Source organism: Onychostoma macrolepis, chromosome 21, assembly GCF_012432095.1.
Source record: "Onychostoma macrolepis isolate SWU-2019 chromosome 21, ASM1243209v1, whole genome shotgun sequence".
Lineage (NCBI taxonomy): Eukaryota > Metazoa > Chordata > Actinopteri > Cypriniformes > Cyprinidae > Onychostoma > Onychostoma macrolepis.
This window is the reverse complement of record NC_081175.1, coordinates 4,430,805-4,453,102: the sequence shown is the minus strand read 5'-3', so window position 1 is coordinate 4,453,102 and position 22,298 is coordinate 4,430,805. Positions and strand designations below refer to the sequence as shown.

Genomic DNA, 22,298 nt, shown 5'->3' with positions numbered 1-22,298 from the left:
TTTGATTGATTTTTGTCCATACGATGAGATCAGTGGAGCTCAATGCTCTTCAAAATATTATCCTTTGTGTTCTGCAGAAGAAAGAAAGAAACACAGCTTTGGAACAACATGAGAGTGAGTAAATGATGACAGAATTCGCTGTTAAGGTCTGGTCATATTAGCACAATTTTGCAGGTAAAAAAAAAAAAGGAAAAGGAAAAGATCCGTTACGAATTGCATTACATGAATCATGTAAATTAGATTATAAATCATACACCCATTTCAAGTTTTGGAGTTTCTTCTAATGAGCTGATGAGTTGAATGAGCCATGTTTGATTAGGGAGACATAAATCAAGGGTTAAAGGTACAGGTAAAGATTTTTCCATTAAAATAGCAAACAAATATTCCCCTGTCCCTCCATCCACACTGGCAATTTCACTAGCGATTTTTTTTTATTTCCAAAAGTTTCTTGTCTGCACTGAAACGTCACAAAACACTGAAATCATCTTACTGTTAGTAGCTGTGGAAATACGTCATTTGATCTCTGTTTAATCCAAAGCAATCTCACTGCAATTTGCAACAATTTTACGTTTTGCTGAGTTGGTGGTTAATTCTTTCTTTTTTTTTTTTTTTTAAATGAATGTCAATGGAATAAATGCTTCACTATGCTAAATAAACAGCTTTTGTGGGGAAATAGCTTTTCATTTAATGAATCAACAGCCTTCAATGTTTTACACTAAACAATAATTTTGCTGGGAACTATATGTAGATTTTACCTTGATTAAAAAATAATAATAATAAATTATAAGAGAAGGCAGAGTAGGGAATGTTGTGGAGGTAGGAGGAGGACCCATTTATGGCATACTACCAACAAATGTGTCGCATTACTTTTTAATAATAGATGTAATATTGTTTATTGTCTAAAAATATAGATGTTTTCTTTTGGTTTTATCTGAAATTATGTTGATGTAATGCATTTTAATTAATTTAAATAATTTTAAATATTGTTGTAACGGATGAGCATGACAACAGCGGGGATCCAAATGCAAGTTTTATTTCATAGAGCATGGTCAGAACAGGCAAGGTCAAACACCAGCAAACACAACAGTGGAGGCAAAGCAAGACGTAATCCAAAAACAGGCAGAAGGTCAGGGCAGGCAGCAAACGATCACAAAACATGAGCAAACAGTCCAAGGTCAAAACCCAGGCACGGAAAACAGGGACGAACGCTCAGAATTGTCGGCAACAGCTAAACAAGATTTCGCAATGAAGGAGTACGTAAACCAGACTTGTATGGGGGTGAGACTGATGAGATACAGGTGCATGCGATCCTTGATGAGTCCAGACAAAGGATTGTGGGGAATGTAGTCTGGGAGAGTTAGACAACAGTCTGGCTGGATATGACTTGTGACTGCTGCATATGATTATGGTACACTTTTTAATTTTGTTTTGTTTAAATGAATAGAATAAAACCTAATCTTAAATTGTGGCTTTATGTGCACCGCAGTGACCAGTAAGTGACTAGCAATTCAAAGCTTCATGCTTGCTTACTTCTAAAAATCATTCGTTTTCATATGAATAACATCATATCACCTCGTCATAAAGAAGTTACGTTTTCTCATGAGATCAGGTTTAAGGTTTAATCTCATTGGCGTCTAAGAGAGAGAGATCAAAGAGCCACAGAAAATTGTGTGCATGAGCTTGCATGAAATGCATATATGCAATATTGGAAAAGACAATGAAAACTCAATGATAAATGAACTGCTATACATACAATTATGCCGTGCAGCTTATTTTTTCCTGCAATAAATGCATAGCGGTTATTTAGACACCGATCGATTCAAATCATTAAAACTGAAATGCCACCTTGCTTGCACCTTTTTCTTATTGTGGTTTCATATCCTCAGTATCTCATTAGGCCCAGGCATAGTTTGCCATTCCTGGCTTATGCTATTTTTGGAGCCTTGGAGGGAATTGCATGATTCACTCTCTGGATCCTAAACTAACTTTTGTCAAGCTGCAGGTCTCCAGCAAGGAGCAGCTGATGATGAATTATTTGTTCGAGGAGGGTTTTAAGGAGCCCTGGTTGCCGCATGGGGTTAGACTATAATTGAGACAGAGCCGCAGCCACAGAGGGACTCTGCCGCTGCCAGCTGCGATTCCATTAGACGCTGCCATGCCCCCGTGCTACCCTGTCCTCACGTCGCGCTGTTTTTCCCGTCACACTTCTCAACCCTGAAAGGCACAGCTCTTGCTGCACGGATTTTACTGACGGACTTGAAGGGGTGTTGATGTGCTATGCCCTCGGCTACTGGATTTTTGGCATCTGGCTTTATGTGGGAGATAATTGTTTAGGGTAGCGAGGGAGCGTGGTCAGATGCATGCGCTAACAAACACACATGCACACGGCCGAACGACTTCCGCATGGAGTCTAATGACTTATTTATTGCCTTTAACCCACACATCAAAAAGGTTTGAAATATAAATGAATGAAGAGGAAGCAAAATGTACGAGCATTCATTTGCTCTGTTCGATGCTTATAAGCATTTCCAAAATACAGACCTTAAAGGAAACAGTGTGTTTGCAAACAAACATGCCCTATTTCCACAGGTCTCCGATGCATTCATTCAGAGCATGGAATCAGAGTGAAGGGAGGGTGTGTGTGCGTCTGTGTCTTTGTACTTGCTGAAAAAAAAAAGCAGGTTGTTGTAATCTGCACGTACAGCCAGGCAATAGCGCAGGATTAAAGCACAACACATTAGCAGAAGGTAATTATACCAGAATGGCGATTCACTGACCTAGATTTGTGTGCGCACACACTGATGCTTTTCAATTTTCTTTCATTAAACGAGTAGTTCACCCAAAAATAAACATTCTGTCATCATTTCCTCACTCTCGTGTTTCTCCAAACCCATATGAATTTCTTCTGCGCGTGGAACAAAAAAGGAGATGTTTAGATGAACATTCACACTGCTCTTTTCCATACAGTCAAAGTGGATGAGGACAAAGAGCTGTCAAGCTCCAGAAAGCCAACACGAAAGCATCATGATAAAAGTGGTTTATTTGCATTGTGTGTCATTTTTATAGGTAACTTAAAGGGATAGTTCACCCAAAAATGAAAGGTCTGTCATCATTTGCTCAACCTCCAGTTCTTCCAAACCTGTATGATTTTCTTTCATCGGCTGAACACAAAAGAGAATATTTTGAAGAATGCTGATAACCAAACAGTTTCTGGTCCCCATTAACTTCCATAGTAGCTTCCTCTTCTTCTTCTTCTTCTTCTTCTTCTTCTTCTTCTTCTTCTTCATATTTTGGGTAAACAATCCCTTTAATGCCATGAAATATAACATGCTAAGTTGTTTAATGTTTAATTTCACAACCTGTAGCTTTAGTTTTGTACTATTATGTGCATAATATAACTAAAAAAACTCATTCCCTAACCATGCATATCATGATCATCAATAATTTTCAAGCTAAAACTTATACTAAATTCATGAAAACATGTAGGGACAACCAAAACAACACTTCCTCATTGCTAACATTACTTGGGCACACAGTTACTCTTTGAGAATACTCCAAATGTATTAAAATTAGAACAAAGTTAAGATTTGTCTGTACAAACACGTAGCCTATATATAATGCTTTTTGCTGTTTGACTTGATGTTGACATCTTGCCACCAAGTCACTGCAAGAACAATGGCAGGAAATACGTCGGCACCTTGAGGTGTGTCGGTGGCACATTGTTCATCACTGCTCTTGTGGAACTTTTGAACCTCAAATGAAATTTTCTGCAGTGCTGTCAGTGTTTTTGACTTCTCTGCCTCCACTTTCTGAATATTTACTCTGCATCCCACACTCCGATCTGCTGGCATCCACGTGCAGAGTGCGATGAACGAATCAGGAGAATCTGAGAAGGGGCTCACACAGTCATGTTCAAACAAATCCCTGGCTTTTGTATATTGAGCTATATCTTGTGTTACATTTTCATTTCCTGCCAGTAACACAGTGTCCGAAGCAAGTTTCCAGCAACCTACATGTAGCCAATGTCAATAACGCTGTGCAATCACTGTACATGTATACAATGTACAAAAAGGGTGCCAAATACCCTCTTTTTTGTTGAACTACATTTTACACCACGGATTCAGTCATTTTAGATATTATTACGTGACAAGGAAGCAGCATGATTTCGTGTTATTGCTTTAAAGGAATGGTTCACCCAAAAATGAAAATTTCAAGATGTAGATGATTTTGTAGAAATTTAGCATTACTTCTCTTGCTCACTAATGGATGCTCTGCAGTGAGAGAATGAGAGTCCAAAGAGACAATACAGTCCATCGATTAATGTCTTGTGAAGAGAAAATCTGTGTGTTTGTAAGAAACAAATTCATCAAAACCATCACTTCTGGCCATAATACGATTGCATAATTCATAATAATGCTTCTTCCTGTGAAATAATGCTGTTTTGAACTGTTTTTGCTTGTGCTTGATCTGCATATTTCGCTCCTGATTTAGACTAGATGAAGCAATATAGATTTTCGACCATTTTCCATTTTTGAGTGAACTATAGTTACAGTAAATAGTTATATTGAGTAACTTACATTGTAGACATAATTTTGCCATTTGTTTTGTCTGCCTTTGCTCCACAAGTGAAAATATTTCCAAACAAAGTCACAGTGGTATTTTGTTCCTGAATTATTATTATTATTATTTTTTTTTTTATTATTATTATTATTTAAAAAAATAATTTGAGTGCTTTTGGAATGCAGATTCAATGAGCAGAATCAACTGTTGTATGAATAATTGTATACTTCAAATATGGTGCTACAGGTTTGCAGCAATAACAGAGATACGTGATAAACTCTGCAGGGTATGTGTAAAACCCAATGCTCTGATTGTTATTCTTCAAAGGGTTCTAGACCAGTAACTCTAAAGATTCAATGAGTCTGTCTGTTTGGCTGGTGGAGAGGGCATCGTTTCACACAGCTCACGTCACACAGAGCCTCCTCTCTCTCCTCTGTCCTGATTCCTTTAGATTTGACACAATCAAGACAGTGAACCGCTGGCTGAGCTTCTGTGCTCTCCTTACAGCACAGCTAATGGACCCACTGGCCATGATGCATTTAAGGTTTGCCTAGTGCTCTCAGCTCCATCTGAATGACTTGCACTGAGCTTGAAGAAACTATTTTGATCCAAGAACCTCTCCTTTAACTGTTAAGGACTTTTTAGACACTGAAAACATTTTGGGGAAATCTTAAAACAAACCTTATTAAAAGAAGTGTGGGGGGGGGGCACTCTGATCATTGATTTTTTTTCTGGATTCTAACTGTATTTTAGTATTTTACTACATCTATTTATCTGTCTGCCCATCCATCCATCCATCCATCCATTATTCTATCCATCTATCTATCTATCTATCTATCTATCTATCTATCTATCTATCTATCTATCTATCTATCTATCTATCTATCTATCTATCTATCTGTCTGTCTGTCTGTCTGTCTGTCTGTCTGTCTGTCTATCTATCTATCTATCTATCTGCCTGCCTGTCCGTCCGTCCGTCCGTCTGTCCGTCCGTCCGTATATCTATCTATCTATCTATCTATCTATCTATCTATCTATCTATCTATCTATCTATCTATCTATCTATCTATCTATCTATCTATCTATCTATCTATCTGTCTGTCTGTCTGTCTGTCTGTCTGTCTGTCTGTCTGTCTGTCTGTCTGTCTGTCTGTCTATCTATCTGCCTGCCCGTCCGTCCGTCCGTCCGTATATCTATCTATCTGTCTATCTATCTATCTATCTATCTATCTATCTATCTATCTATCTATCTATCTATCTATCTATCTATCTATCTATCTATCTATCTATCTATCTATCTATCTATCTATCTATCTATCTATCTGTCTGTCTGTCTGTCTGTCTGTCTGTCTGTCTGTCTGTCTATCTATATATCTGCCCGTCTGTCCGTCTGTCCATATATCTATCTATCTATCTATCTATCTATCTATCTATCTATCTATCTATCTATCTATCTGTCTATTTGTCTATCTGTCTGTCTGTTCATCTATCTATCTATCTATCTATCTATCTATCTATCTATTTATCTATCTATCTATCTATCTATCTGTCTATCTGTCTGTCTGTCTGTCTATCTATCTATCTATCTGTCTATCTGTCTATCTGTCTATCTGTCTGTCTGTCTATCTATCTATCTATCTATCTATCTATCTATCTATCTATCTGTCTATTCTTCTGATTAACTGTATGGCTTGTAAAACTTTCAAATTTATTATAATCTTTTCGACGAGCCTTTGCCAACATCAAAGTTTTTCTTGACAAAATATATCTAGCTCTATATTATTTTGGTCAGAAAGCAGTTGTTTATAAATGCAGGTCTAAATGTAGAAGTGCTGATTTCGCTGCTGTTTCTCTGTTTTATGCTTACTTTTCTTTTTAGTAGATGCTTTGTCCCCCTGGAGTAACTTAAGAAATGTTTAGGGGGCATAATATGACTGTGGGTTTCCGTAATGACTCTGACCATAACTATGATGGGACTTTTGTGTTACCAGCCCTGAGTCTCGACCACGACATTATCACTTCTTTCCACCTGCACCATTACACTGCTTTATGTCTGTTATGTGAACTTTCTAGTGGATCGAGCCTTTCCTAATCTCTCCCTGTATAATAAAACAATCAGCCCTCACATATAACCTCTATTATTCCTGCACAATAATAATAATGATTTCCCAGCAGAGATTTATTTTTAGTTCCTCTTGACACCAAAACATCCGTGTCTGCTTTGTGTAACTGCTATCACATTGTATGCTGGAGCAGATGATTAATGATTCATACATGCAACACGCTTTAGACCAGGAGCACATTCATATTTTGACAATAATAAGAAGGCAGGGCAGAATGGAGGTTTTTGTTTTATATATATTCTGATGTGTGAAGTTTCACAAATGATTATTAATTAAGTTCAAGTAAGTAATTAATTCACACATATACTATTATTTGTTTATTTATTTTTATTTAAACACATTACAGTTTTTCTCAGTCGCTTTGGTGCATTTCTCAGATCAGAAATGAAATTCTCAAAACTACTTGTTCAACCTCCACATCATCTAGTCACTTGTGCACATCATAAAAGCAGTTTCTCATTCTTTTGAACAAGTTGCGATTGCTTTGGTACATTTATGCAATTGATTATGTACATTTGTCTGCGGTTTCCTACATTTTCAGTTACTATTGTCATGTTGCTCAAAATGTATTATATAGTTCTCTGTGCTATAGTCTTACCCTTCAAAACCTCAAGTCATTAGTTCATCATATAAGTCATTACATGCAAAATGGTTGAACAAGTTGTCATAATATGTCAAGCATATTTCTATACATTTCCATTTTTTTTTTTTCTAAATCTGTCCTGAACTGGTAAATTGCTCCCAGGTGAATCTTGACTTTCTCTAACGAAGGTGCATCTCATGAACCATCAACTGGCAAGTATATATATAGCCAGAGCACAACACAATGTTACAATTCCTGACAATGGAAGGACAAGGAATTGGACGGGGTCAACAGCCAGAGAGAGAGAGAGAGAGAGAGAGAGAGAGAGAGAGACAGAGAGGAAGAGGAAGAGGAAGAGGCGTGAGACGTGAGTCCTCGGCCTCTTCTGCCTCTTCCTCTGTTTTGCCTCCCAACTCCTCCGCCAGGAGTTGGGAGGCAAAACAGAGGAAGAGGCAGAAGAGGCCGAGGACATATGTGTGTTCCTGATGAGATAAGAGCCACACTTGTAGACCACGTTCTCAATCATGGGCTTACAATGGCCGAGGCTGGTCGAAGGGTGCAGCCATATGTTGGGAGAACAACTGTGTCCTCAATCATTCAGACTTTTCGTCAACAGAACAGGTATGTAATCTAACAATAGGCACTGTACTGTAATACTGTATACTTTCTGTAATGCTTCATACAATATTACAGTATTCCACTTGCATTTTACAATATACAGTAAGTATACTTTAAACAGTGACATTTTATCTTACTCAATTTTGTGTTTTCATTACTATATTTTTTCCACATAGGACTGCAAGACAACTTCACAGGGGTGGCAGAGGGCCCCTTTTCACACCTGAACAGGAGGAGGCTATTTGCACCATGGTTGTAGAAAACAATGCCATAAGACTAAGGGAGATAAAGAGTGCCATTATAGAGGACAACAACATCTTTGAAAACATCCAAACAGTCAGCATCTCAACCATTGACAGGGTGCTGAAAAGACACCAAATGAATATGAAGCAGCTGTACACTGTTCCATTTGAAAGAAATGGTGAAAGAGTGAAGGAGCTGCACTACCAGTATGTACAGGTAAAACATGTATGAGCATGCAGCAACTGTACCTCACAGTAAACAGTACAACATCATATAGTGATATACAGTACAGTAAGTGTGACCTTTACACATTTGCTATGGCTGTAGAAAAGATGCAACATGTGCTGTCTACATTTGATGTAACTGTATCTTGGTCAAAATGAAAATGCATATAATTCATAAAACCTCATTTTGTGTCTTCTGGATATAGCGTATAATGGAATTGGAAGCAAGTGAACCACCGCACAGCTTCATCTACATGGATGAGGCTACTTCAACCTAATGAAATGCAGAAGGCGTGGTCGAAATATCATCGGCCACAGAGCTACAGTTGATGTGCCAGGCCAACGGGGCGGGAACATAACCATGGGTGCTGCTATCTCTGAGAATGGTGTGCTAACACATATTCCCATTATTGGGCCATACAGTTCAGAGCATCTTGTCACCTTTTTAGACACTCTCTACAGGGATCTCATCCCTGAACAAGAGAGGGGTCAGATTGGAGATGACCTGCCAAAGTACGTGATTGTCCCAAACTATGTCAGTTTTCATCGCTCCAACATCATCAGGCAATGGTTTGCAGCCCACAACAGGATGCTGATGGAGTTCCTCTCACCCTACTCTCCATTCCTTAACCCCATCGAGGAATTTTTCTCTGCATGGAGGTGGAAAGTATATGATCGCCAGCCACATACACAGATGACCCTTCTGGCTGCCATGGATGCAGCGTGTGATGACCTCACAGCAGACGCCTGCAGAGGCTGGATAAGACACTCTAAAAGATTCTTTCCACGCTGCATCGCAAGAGAAGATCTTCGTTGTGATGTGGATGAGAATTTGTGGCACAACAGACAGGAACGTCAGGAGGTGTAGGAAGACTGCACTGTAATTCCTACAGCACTGCATGTACAGTTTTCCCTAAGGAGATTGTCCTATGTTCACATTTCTACTTTTTTTGTTTGTTTCTTTGTGCTATGTAGTGCTGTCTTTTCCTTTCTGTATCGCAATGACATGGTCTGTCAACAAATTACAGTACAAACAGTAAAAGCGTAAATGTGAATCTTGTCCAGTCTCTTTCAATCAATATCCTACATACAGTAATGTGTACGTTTGAAATGGATATATGGCATACATGAAAAGTGCAGCATTCTGCATTTCAATACAGTAACTGTCATTCAAACTGTTGCAATAGTTTACATCAGAACATCCCTCCAGAGTACACTGTTATATTGACAACATGACTAAGCAATTTGACTGTCTTGTCCGTACACAATGACACAAGGACTTGTCATTATGATGGCACTGACATGTTCATTGACACAGATATTTACACAAGTATTTTGAGCAAGAGACTGGCTTTTGCAGGTAATCCATGGTGTTTTGCTATTTGTACGAGTTGTTTTGAGAAATGCACTTACTGTTTTGCAAATAGAAAGGATGATTCGAGAAATGCACCAAAGCGACTGAGAAAAACTGTAATTCATTTATTGGTACACAGCAACACTGATACACAATTTTCAACAAATAGCAAAAAAATAGGGGAAAAATTAAAAATAATTAATTTACTGAATTAAACATCATTGTCTGTATACATTATTGGTAAAACTGTATGAAATATATTAAGGTAAGGATCACTGTACAGTTACAGTTTTTTTAAATTGCTAGCAAGCGTTTACCAATATTTAAAGTACTTTTTCTAAACTCTTAACACAGCAACACACCTACATCACACAATTAGCCAATTAGTTAATTTTCTGGCCAAAACCACATTTTGTTAAATAAATAAAAACTCTACATTTCAAAATGCTGAATACCTTTTTCTACATATACTAACTCTATCAAAACACAGCAAACACGATTCAAAATCGAGTCATTCGGTCAAAACATTGGCACTGGTTTTCTATCCAATAGGAACATACAGTCAATCATAATGCATAGACTGTCAAAATGATAACAATTAATGGCATTACAAAAACTGCATTACTTGTCATGTCTCAGTTCTACCTGCATATATTAAACTATATAAAAATCCATAGTTTTTTGTAATTTAGCCTTCAGTTTACCTTCATCTGAAAAACATTTTGCATTTTTAACATTGTGTTTTTACATTTTTACATTGTGTTTCTTCTTGGCAACATACCATCTAAAACTGAATGAGTCATTACTTTATAGAATGTCGAAAAAATACACTATGCAGAAATTCAATTGGAACCTTGAACCTTCCAGTGGGTGAGGGTTCGATGTGGATGGTGCCCCCATGGTAGCTGATGCCAGTGATCAACAGAAATCACAACATACATGGCCTTTATGCAAGCTTGTTTCCGTCACATAATAAAAAAAAAAGTAAAAACAGTAATTGTGACCTTTTTGTCTCACAATTCAGACCTGTATTGGAATTGTGAGTTTACATCTTCCAATTCAGACTTTATCAGAATTGTGAGATACAGAAAATTCACAATTAGAAGAAAAAAGTCCGAATTCTGAGATGAAGTCACAATTACCCATTACCCTCTATATTCCATGGCAGAAATAAGCTTTCATAGGTTCCACATGTGTAAGGGGAAAAAACAAACAAAGAAACATAAAAAATGCAGTCTAACACACATTCTCACTCCTCTCCCTTTTTCTGATCCAACTACAACTATTCCTCTCCCTCTCCCAGGCATTATTTTTTCTCTTTCTGATTCTTTGTGTTGTTCTGCATCCACAAAACCAATTCAAAGAGGTCTTTTTTACTCTATGTTGAGCTTCAACACCTGACTATTCCTCCAACTGAGAATCAGCTATTTCTAAATATTTCAGTGATCTGTTACTTAAAAGTGCTTATCAGTTGTTACGATATTTTATATAGAGAGATTTTTTCAATACTTTTGAGCTGCTGTTATAGCAGAAGTAGAAGCTTTATTAAGGTTTGGAACATTAGGGCTTCAATTCTGACATGCTGTGTTTACAGTTTTATTTTATTTTTAATTGGTTTGGTACTATTTTCACAAGTAAGGTGTACATTTTCAAAACTCTTAGAACAAAACTTTAAACTGATCACACTTGTAACACCACTAGTCATTCTTTCAAAACCTGATCTTATGATTTCATTGTAGTTGCGCATATTTTCATTCCACATAATCATTGTTTTAAAACACAAGATCATTGTGATATCTATTGAGAACATTTGAATTAATCACTTAAACACAACAGTATGATCTTCTTTCAATTTAGTACTTTTAACAATCAGTTCATTCAAGAGCAAACAATCCAAGATTCATGTTTCAAATCACCTTCGTTGCTGAAATAATTACAGTAATAAAGGCAATAATTGTCATGTTAGAAAATACACTTAAATTACCTAACTTGCATATCTCACATAAAATCAATATTTTGTAAAAGTATTTATCCAGTGTGTTATCAAAAGGTGTGATGAAGGCCATAACGTTTTGTGCTAGAACAGAGTTTACTGTCAATGCAGTAAATGTCCTCACTGTGCCATATGACTGAATCTATATTAGCTGAATTTTTCAGATGAAGGGTGAGTTATAGTAATATAGTTATAGTTTTTACCATGGTAATGCTTCAATATACAGTATCACATGGCACAATGTAATGTAAAATGCTGTATTTGATGCCATCTGTCTCCCTTCTTCTGATACATCTCTGATCAGTTCCTCTCCCTTGTGTCCTGCTGTATGATCACAAATAGCAAAACACACAGTTTTACAAATGAGGACGTCCTCAAAGGGAGGTTTTAGGTGATTTTGTCAAGTTTTGCTTACTTATGGGTACCAATTTCTCCCCAAAAATAGTTTACTGTAATGTAAGTAGGTGCACACATGCTCACGCACACACACACACACACACACACACACACACACACACCCACAGGTTTTCCTATCACTATGGTGACATTCCATAGGAGTAATGGGTTTTATACTGTCTCCCCCGACACTAACCCTACTCCTAAACCTACCCTTATGAATTTTTTATTTTTTTTTCTCATTGGACCCAAAAAAGGACAATGATTTCAGATATTGCCATCTTTGTGGGGACATTTTGGCCCCATAAAATAGGGTTTACCTGAACCACACACACACACACACACACCCTTAGTGTATATGATACCACAAAATAGTGGTTATCATCTTAGATAAATCACTTTTAGTGTAAAAAATAATTCAGTGCATTTGGTTATCCCTAATTTGAAATCACGTTCTATAGAAACTAAATATATATTGAATCTATATCTATAGATGCACCAAATGATTCACTGATTAACCATTAAAGCAATAGAACTCTTTTTAGAGTTAGCGCGTACAATCACAGGAACATACGGTTCTTGAAACTTCTGTAATTAGGCTACAAAACGAATAATTGTTAACTTATTTGAGCAGAAATACAATAGCTTATATGTGACACTGGACCACAAAACCAGTCTTAAGTCGTGGGGTATATTTGTAGCAATAGCCAAAAATACATTGTATGGGTCAAAATGATACATTTTTCTTTTATGCCAAAAATCATTAGGATATTAAGATCATGTTCCATGAAGATATTTTTGTAAATTTCTTAACGTAAATGTATCAAAACTTAATTTTTGATTAGTAATATGCGTTGCTAAGAACTTCATTTGGACAACTTTAAAGCCAATTTTCTCAATATTTTGATTTTTTTGCACCCTCAGATTCCAGATTTTCAAATAGTTGTATCTCAGCCAAATATTGTCCGATCCCAACAAACCATACATCAATGGAAAGCTTATTTATTCAGCTTTCAGATGATGTATAAATCTCAATTTCGAAAAATTGACACTTAAGACTGGTTTTGTGGTCCTGGGTCACATATGTTGTGGTGTTGGACAAAATGGTTGAGAGTATATAATAAACTGTATGTAGTGAGCGCATCCTCCCATAGAGGACGCACGTCAGGTTTCTGCAGCCTAAACTAGCGCAATGACGTCATCGCCCCATGACCCGGAAGTGCTGCTGCTATTTCTTGACACGTAGTTAGCGGCGTTGGCGGAGTCCTGGGCGATTAACGGTGTGAGTAAAGCTTCAGAATCGACTTCACTAGATATTCATATTTTAGCTGTGATGTGTATTTGAAGATGTGTGTATGGCAGCGCTTGAATGGTGCTGACAGTGACTGAGTGCGTCGTTGCAGTGTTTTAGTGGAGCTGTGCTAACTGACCACAAACAAAACAAACATTAATGCTAAAAAAAAATCACTGCAAATATGTGTGACTTCTACAAATATGGCAAAAACAGAATTAGTGCGTCATTGCTTTTAGCTATCATACAACCTAGTTTTTAATTTTTAAACATATATCATGTTTCTTTGGACAGACACTGTGGTAACACCTTGGTTTTACTATGGCAGTATCATTGTACAGTGATGAAGTGCCATAGCAGGTCCTTTTTTGTATGTGTAAGCCTTCTGTATCATGGTATTCAAATCTTACTCTGTCTCTTTACCTTGGTACATGTTTGTATCCTATATGCAGATCATTTGAATGTGTGATTTTAAATAACATATTTGACTTTCACTTAACTAATATCTCCAGCAAGTCTTCACCCAAATAACCATCTTGGCTTACATACTACTACGCAAGTCAGTTTTAGTAATATTGAATGTCCACTCCTGACTGATTTCTCTGCTGAATGTCTTCCAGGCTGCTTGCAATGTCAGGGTTTGACAACTTAAACACAGACTTTTACCAGTCTAGTTACAGTGTAGATGATCAGAACCAAGGAGGATATGGCTACAGCAACACAGATGACCCGTACAACAAGTAAGCCTGAACCGTGCACAAACTTCTGCTGTTGTTGATATATGTATAACACTATTTGTGACCCTGGACCACAAAACCAGTCATAAGTGTCAATTTTTCAAAATTGAGATGTATGCGTCATATGAAACCTGAATAAATAAGCTTTCCATTGATGTATGGTTTGTTATGATAGGACAATATTTGGCTGAGATACAACTATTTGAAAATCTGTAATCTGAGGGTGCATAAAAATATTGAGAATATCAACTTTAAAGTTGTCCAAATGAAGTTTTTAGCAATGCATATATTACTAATCACAAATTAAGTTTTGCTATATTTACAGTAGCAAATTAAAAAAAAAATATCTTCATGGAACGTGATCTTTACTTAATGTCCTAATAATTTTTGGCATAAAAGAAAAATCAATAATTTTGACCCATACAATGTATTTTTGGCTATTGCTACAAATATACCCCAGCGACTTAAGACTGGTTTTGTTGTCTAGGGTCACATTTAATAAGTCCGTTTTATATGTATAGCATTTTTCGCATTACACATTGTTTCAGAGCAGCTTTACAGGCAAACCATAATGTTAAAGTTCATAATATCTTACTATGTTCATGGCTTCATATCTATATAAGTTGGAAATACTTGTTCATCTTTATACAGAGCTGTGCAAAAATATAGTTTACATTTTATGACTATATAAACAATCACACAGCTTGATTTGCTGTGTAGTACAGTATTGTTTCACATGAGTGTACTGTAAGTATGCAGGTAAAGTTGTATGTACTATATATCCAACTTTAAATATATTTCTGGCTGATAATATACAAGGTTCTAGATGGTAATCAGCATATTACAATGCATGCAAATGTACATTATTTACAAAGTCATGGTGTTCTTATTTCATATTTGCAGTCAATTGACAAGACTTATTTGTGTCTTAGCTTTTGTAAGCATGTGAGAATAAGTCTCTCACCTAATTATGACTGTATATCTATTGTTGCATCTGATAGACCATATGGGCAGTATGACTACTCGCAGCCGATGGGCTACTCGGCACCTCCAGGAATGATGCAGCCCCAGCAGGCGTACACAGGACAGATCTTCCAGCCCACGCCAGCCTTCACGCCAGCTTCCACGCAGTCCATGTACAGTAGCAGCTTTGAGGATGAGCCCCCGTTGCTGGAGGGTAAGAGAGAGACTAAGCTTAAAGGCATCAAGTCACGTTTATTTATATAGTGCTTTATACAATACAGATTGTGTTAAAGTAGAGGTAAATTCATCTCTGGAATGGATTCTGAGCTTAGTTTTTAACAGCAGATGGCACTCTAGGCTAGTTTTTAACTGCACATTCAAATGCTCACGAAGAAGAGCACTTGTGCATTCGGCTGAGTAATGTAAGTTGCACCTCGGCTTTTATGCAAGAACAATCTTGTAATTCGCTTCAACCTTTTCAAACTTTATGAATGATTATTTGAATTTCAAGTGGTGTGTGCGTAAAGGCCAAAGTATACACTTTTTACGCGTGCGCAAGGGACAGTGTACAGTGTGCGTGACGTGAATTTCGTCATCAGAATAGTTTGCGCACCGCTGGAGTTTTGTACTTTGTACGCACAGGTCGCATATGTGCATTTAACTCTCTTGCAGTAATTAGTTTATCCGCAAGGTGGCAACCCTGTCGTGGAGATATCGATTCACAAGATAGCCGAAGAAAAACTGCATGAACAGAACAAACCGGAATGTGGGGTTAGCAATACAGCGACAATGGAGGCCTACATAGACGAGAGATTGTGCAAAGAGGTTAGAAAATATCCTCATTTGTGCAACTATAGCATGAAAGAATACAAAGATATTTAAATGGGTTTTAACTCGTGGTGAGAGATTGCGCAAACACTGGCCCCGTTGGCCAGGAGAGGTATTGCAATTTGGCGCAAAGTGCATGCGTCAAACATCTGTACGCATACGAGTCAAATGAAGTGTACTTTGCAAGGCTGTGCGTACAACCTTAAGGAACTGGATGCAAGCAGAATAAGGCTGTTTCGAAAGCGTGCAACTATGCTCAGAATCGATTCAAGAGAGAATCGCGATGCATTCGGAAAATCGCAGAATCGATCCACAAATCAGTTTATCGTGACAGCCCTATATCAAAGCAGCTTTACAGTGTTAAACAGCAAAACAATTTCAAACGCAAACAAAATTCAATTCTGCTGTTAAGAAGCTCTAAAAAGAGGACAACAGTGAACAGTTGATTCAGTTCAGTTTAATAATCTATAAAGTAGCTCATCCAGCTTGGTTCAGCTCTCATTCAGTAGTGACTGTGCAATCAAGTCAATAATATTGTCAAATAATAATTTGTCATGAAATGGATTTTTTTTTTTTTCAACTGCATTTTATTGGTTTTATTATAAATGATCCCGAACAGTCTATGCATTTTTTAAAATTAAAATGTTATAATTAGTTTTTTCCATTATAAATAATGTATAAAATCATTTTCAGAGTTGGAGATTCCCTTCTTTTAGTCCCACTGCTGTGATTCCCAGGGGTGAATTTATTCGTGTTTACAGAGAAATCAATAATGCATTGTCTGTTACGTCCCAAAGCCAAAATTTTGAGAGTGACTCATTGCTTTAAAAACTAAAAGTGCCACTTGGGGCCGTGTTCACTACAAACCACATCTCTGTCCTTGCATACTAAAGTTGAGTAGTCCCTTCTTGCCCCAGTTCTTCAGAGCTGTGCTTAAAATGGACCAGCAGTCATCAGTCAGAGAGACGCAGTGAAAGCCACTTAACCGATTGCTGCTGGTCGCTGTTTTCATCCAGTATCAAAAGTGCATTTATCATGCTGTGCAATAGAGTTCAACTTCAGTTCTGTCCTATTATTCTAATGTTCTGCCTTATTAGTGGTGCTCACTATGGCATACATCACTGTTACCACTATTAATATTACTCATTATCATTAAAAGAAACCCCCAGTGAAGCATGTAGGGGGAAAAGCACACAACAAGAAATTATATCATCTATTTTATCAGATATGGGAGAAGATTTGTTCCAGATAAACAGATTACGATTCACAAACATGTAACAAATTCACAATTAAATAGAATGAGAGTCACAAGTATATGTTAGGAGTTTTAAAAAATGAATTAAATTTACAAATAAATAAAATGAGTGTCACACGGCTCTGGCTGGCATTCATTTGTACATCGCAGTACGCATTTGCAGATTGCTTCTTGTCCATTTATGAATCACTGCACGCAATTGATGAAATGATTTCAAAATATTTTGATTGTAAACACGTGCACACAAATCTCAGTTGTAGCTCATTATAGCTTCATGCAGTCCTCTTTTGTTTTAGGTCTTTTAGGATAAGAACTAAATTCTATGTGTTGTGGGGTTAAACATGATCATTCAGATGACTCCCATATATGAGTTATCTGACTGGCTTGAATAGATGGTGAGTGGAAGCCCTGTGGTCTGTGTGGGTCCTAATGCCCCATTATAGTGACAGGGACACTATACTGAAAAAACACCGTCCTTTGAATGAGACATTAAAGCGAGGTCCTGACTCTCTGTGGTCATTAAGAAACCCTGGGCACTTCTCGTAAAGTGTGGGGGTGTAACCCTGGTGTCTGCCGTCTGATTAGTGTCTGCCAGCCACAGTGATCCAGCAAACATGCTCACAAATTCACGTTATAAGTGACATGCAGAGATGAGTTTGCATGGAGCAACATTTCCTGCAAACCGCAGCGAGACACTGAAAACACAGGAAACCAGTGTAAATGAACACAGTGCCACGCTACACTCTGACGTGCAATGTACCAGATTAATTTTTTTTTTTTTTTTTTTTGGATAATCACAGTAAGCCATATTGAGGTTTGATATTAATTTGCAATTGCAGCCATTTATTAAAATTGTATATTTAATGTGTGAACTCCCATTTGGGAAATCCTGCACGGTGGTCAGTTGGGCAGTGAAAACGTATTTTCCATTTCTAGAGCTGGGGATCAACTTTGACCACATCTGGCAGAAAACTCTGACTGTGCTGCACCCGCTGAAGGCAGCAGATGGCAGTATAATGAATGAAACAGACCTGGCTGGTCCCATGGTGTTCTGTTTGGCCTTTGGGGCGACGCTACTCTTGGTAAGACACATGTTTGTTTTGTTACAGAAGAACAACTTTTTGTGTACTTAATGTTAAATGTTAAGAGTGCCAAACATGTTTTTCTTCCTCGTTTTAGACAGGTAAGATCCAGTTTGGTTATGTGTACGGTATTAGTGCCATCGGGTGCCTCGGCATGTACTGCCTGCTCAACCTCATGAGCATGACGGGGGTCTCGTTCGGCTGTGTGGCTAGTGTTCTCGGTTACTGCCTGCTACCCATGATCATCCTGTCCAGTTTCGGGGTCCTCTTTTCCTTGCAGTAAGTCAGGCTTTACAACCTAACTTTTTACATCCTGCGATTTTAATTAATTAATATATTTAATATTTAATTTACTAATCTTTCTGTGAAAGATCACAGTAACACCAAATTCAGATAGAATGTGTAAAAATCAAAAGTTTGTTTTTTGTGTGTGTTTTTAAATATGCATTTTATATGTAATAATATGATACACTACTGATCACAAGTTTTGAATAATTAAGATTTAAAAAAAAAAATGGTTTTGAAAGAAGTATTTTATGCCCACCAAGGCTGCATTTATTTAATCAAAAATACAGTAAAAACAGTAATATTGTAACATTTTATTGCATTACTTTTTTCTATTTTAATATATTTTAAAATAATTTATTCCTGTGATGACAGCTGAATTTTCAGCAACAATTAGAAATCACAACAGCATGTTGATTTGAGCTCGATTCTTTACATTGATTAATGTTGGTGCACAATTATCAATAATATTTCTTATGATTATCAATGTTTCTGTTTCTTTGCTGAATAAATGTTTTTTTTTTTTTTTTTTTAAATCATACAGCAAACCTATGAATGGTACTGAATGGCTTCATTAAAAATATTAAGCAACAAAAACTGTTTTCAGCATTTTAGAATGATTTCTGAAATAACTGTAATAATATTTCACGATATTACTGTTTTTATTGTATTTTTGCTTAAATGCAGCCTTGGTGAGCATAAAAAAGACTTCTTTCAAAACCATTCAAAATTGAAATTCCACATTTTTGACTGGTGGTGTGTTTTAATGCATAATGTGAAGTGTTATGTATATGTATTTAATATTAATCCTATAATTTATATATATATATATATATATATATATGTATGTGTATATATATGTATATATATATGTATATATATATATATATATATATTGCAGTTCCATCATTTTAAAGCTTGAGCTAGTTTATAATACACCTTGCTAAACTAATGTTTTCCTGTGTCTTTCAGGGGCATGTTGGGTATCATTTTAACAGCTGCCATCATTGGTTGGTGCAGTTTTTCGGCCTCTAAGATCTTCATCTCTGCTTTGGCCATGGATGGGCAGCAGCTGCTGGTGGCGTATCCCTGCGCCCTGCTGTACGGAGTCTTCGCCCTCATCTCTGTTTTTTGAACTCTCAGCCTCTTTTAATGGACAAAATGACCACCAATACGCAACACGCACTCACATCCTTTTATTTGAGGACTGCTTTTGTAACACCCACCACACCACATACCCTCTCGCTGAGTGTTTCCAGTGTTTATCATGTTCTGAGAGAATGTGGCATTAATTTCTCCTGCAATTTTTATTTTTTTTTTACCTGCCCACCTACTTTGAGAAATGTTTTTGCTTACATAATGCAGGTTAAAACTCGTTCTTGTTCCTTAATGCGTTCACCGCATTTTATTGTTCTTTCCAAAATAGTTATCTTTAGCAGAGCCAGAAAATGAAGTGTTTATTGAAGAGAAGAATGTGTAATCAATGCAAAGAGTACACCTCTCCTCCTACACGACATCTTTAAAGCTTTTGTGTTTCAGGCAAGCTTCTCACTCCAGAACGTTCTTTGCAAAGTACGCTAGTAATTGTTCTTTCTTGGAACTGTTTTTCTGTACATTCCTGAATTGATTTGCTCGGTCTGTGTTCATTCATACACTTGGGTCAGTAAGAGTGCCTACATGTTCACACATTTTCACACTATTTCCATCATGTACTAGGCCAATTAAATGAAATGGTACAAAAAACACATCTTTTGTGCATCTTTTGCAAGGATTATCTTAGCCAAAATGAAAAAGCATTCATTATTGTTCATAGTCATTTGGTTCCAAACCTGTATGATGTCTAATTTTAAGCATGTAAAAGTTATACATACATGTACATCTATATATCTTTGTGTTGCATACAGGTTTGGAATGACATGAGAATGAATAACTGATGACAGTTTTCAAAAAATGTCATCGTTAAGACTTTAATGCAGATTGTTGCGATTTTGTGATTTGATTTGTTTTCTAAATGCATTTCACCCTTCTAACGGAATCTCATGTCTGCAGATCAGTCTTCTGTATAGTGAACCCCGATGGCTGAATTTTGTTTCCATTTCTGATTTACTAGGTTTCACACATTTATCTTTTGAAATGCATGAGGCAGAGCCAAGGTTAAGCTTTATTTAAAATAGTTCTAAAAACTCAGTCAAATTTACAGAAAAAATCTTTCTGACCTGTGGACTGTATGTATGGGCTTTTTGTTAATTTAAGGAGCCATGGGCATATTTATATACAATGTAACTGTTTTGTATATCCAGAAGAGTACAAAAGTTTATATCAATGCTGTCTTGTGGAAAATCTGTGACCAACTGGTAGGGTGTTACACTTGTGCTGTTTCACAGACTGTTTTAATTAAATAAAAATGCAACAATTTCAAAAATTGTTTTGTTGAAGTACACATCATCATCATCATCATCCTTTATGTTAGACTTTGGGGGGGGAATATATATATATATGTGTGTATATGTGACCCTGGACCATAAAACCAGCCCTAAGTCGCTGTATGGGTCAAAATTATTGATTTTTCTTTTATGCCAAAAATCATTAGGGTATTAAGTAAAGATCATGTTCCATGAAGATGTTTAGGAAATTGCTTCCCATAAATGTAGCAAAACTTAATTTTTGATTGGTAATATGCATTGCTAAGGATGTCATTTGGACAACTTTAAAGGTGATTTTCTCAATATTTAGATTTTTTTGCACCCTCAGATTCCAGATTCTCAAATAGTTGTCTCGTCCTCCTATCCTAACAAACCATACATCAATGGAAAGCTTTCAGATGATGTATAAATCTCAATTTAAAAAAAATGAAACTTAAGACTGGTTTTGTGGTCCATGGTCATGTATATGTAGTGTGTGTGTGTGTGTGTGTGTGTGTGTGTGTGTGTGTGTGTGTGTCTATACACAACATTTTATATTTAAAATAAAAAAAGAATAGTTACAATACTGTTTATAATTAGTCTATATCTAGTCATATTTAGATGTTAAATACAGTTTTAAAAAGTGTGATCTTGTGAATTGTATTTAAATGCAGTTATGGGCAATCATACCCAGAATACTTTGATCTGCGATCATTAGGTTTAATTTAGCATTACTAAACATTAAAGCACACATTACTGACGTTACATCACCGTGATCTGTACTTCACAAACAACACAGCCATAAATGATCTTGTCAGATGAACCATTTCCTTCATAGGCTGCTTGGTCCTTTGAAGATAGCAACAGTCCACCGTCACATGACACATGGGTTACGTCCAAATACCAGAATTTCAGAGCATCTGGTTTTAATCTAAAAGAGCACATTGTCACTTTAGTTCCTCAAGGCAAGACTCATTCATTTCAGAGCCGATCTGGAGTGTGAGATGACTGCTGAAACAACACATGAAAGAAATCTGATGGCTTCAGAAATATTAGCTGCACATGCTGCCTTTTCTGTAGATATGATAGATAGATAGATAGATAGATAGATAGATAGATAGATAGATAGATAGATAGATAGATAGATAGATAGATAGATAGATAGATAGATAACATTCTAGATGAGTCAGCAGTGCATGTTCACATCTGCCCTCACTTCAGACGACTGGAAGGAAATTCCAGCTGATGTCACAGACGTCTTCCTGCCAATGAAACGAGTCATTTCCTCTTGAAAACCAGCTCCGTTCATCTGTTAGACAGCAGATGGCAGTGTTGGGTCGTTCATCAGTATTTTGGCAGGA

At 36.8% G+C, this 22,298-nt stretch overlaps 1 protein-coding gene across 1 annotated transcript; it reads left to right on the top strand.

Annotated features, from left to right (window-relative positions):
• The first annotated feature begins 13,252 nt into the window (after window positions 1–13,252).
• On the top strand, window positions 13,253–20,969 carry yipf5 (Yip1 domain family, member 5). Its single transcript, XM_058759055.1, has 6 exons — window positions 13,253–13,376; window positions 14,006–14,125; window positions 15,124–15,299; window positions 18,105–18,250; window positions 18,348–18,529; window positions 19,508–20,969. The coding sequence occupies exons 2-6, from the start codon at window positions 14,016–14,018 to the stop codon at window positions 19,668–19,670; spliced, it is 777 nt and encodes a 258-aa protein (XP_058615038.1). The 5' UTR covers window positions 13,253–13,376; window positions 14,006–14,015; the 3' UTR covers window positions 19,671–20,969.
• The last annotated feature ends 1,329 nt before the right edge of the window (window positions 20,970–22,298 follow it).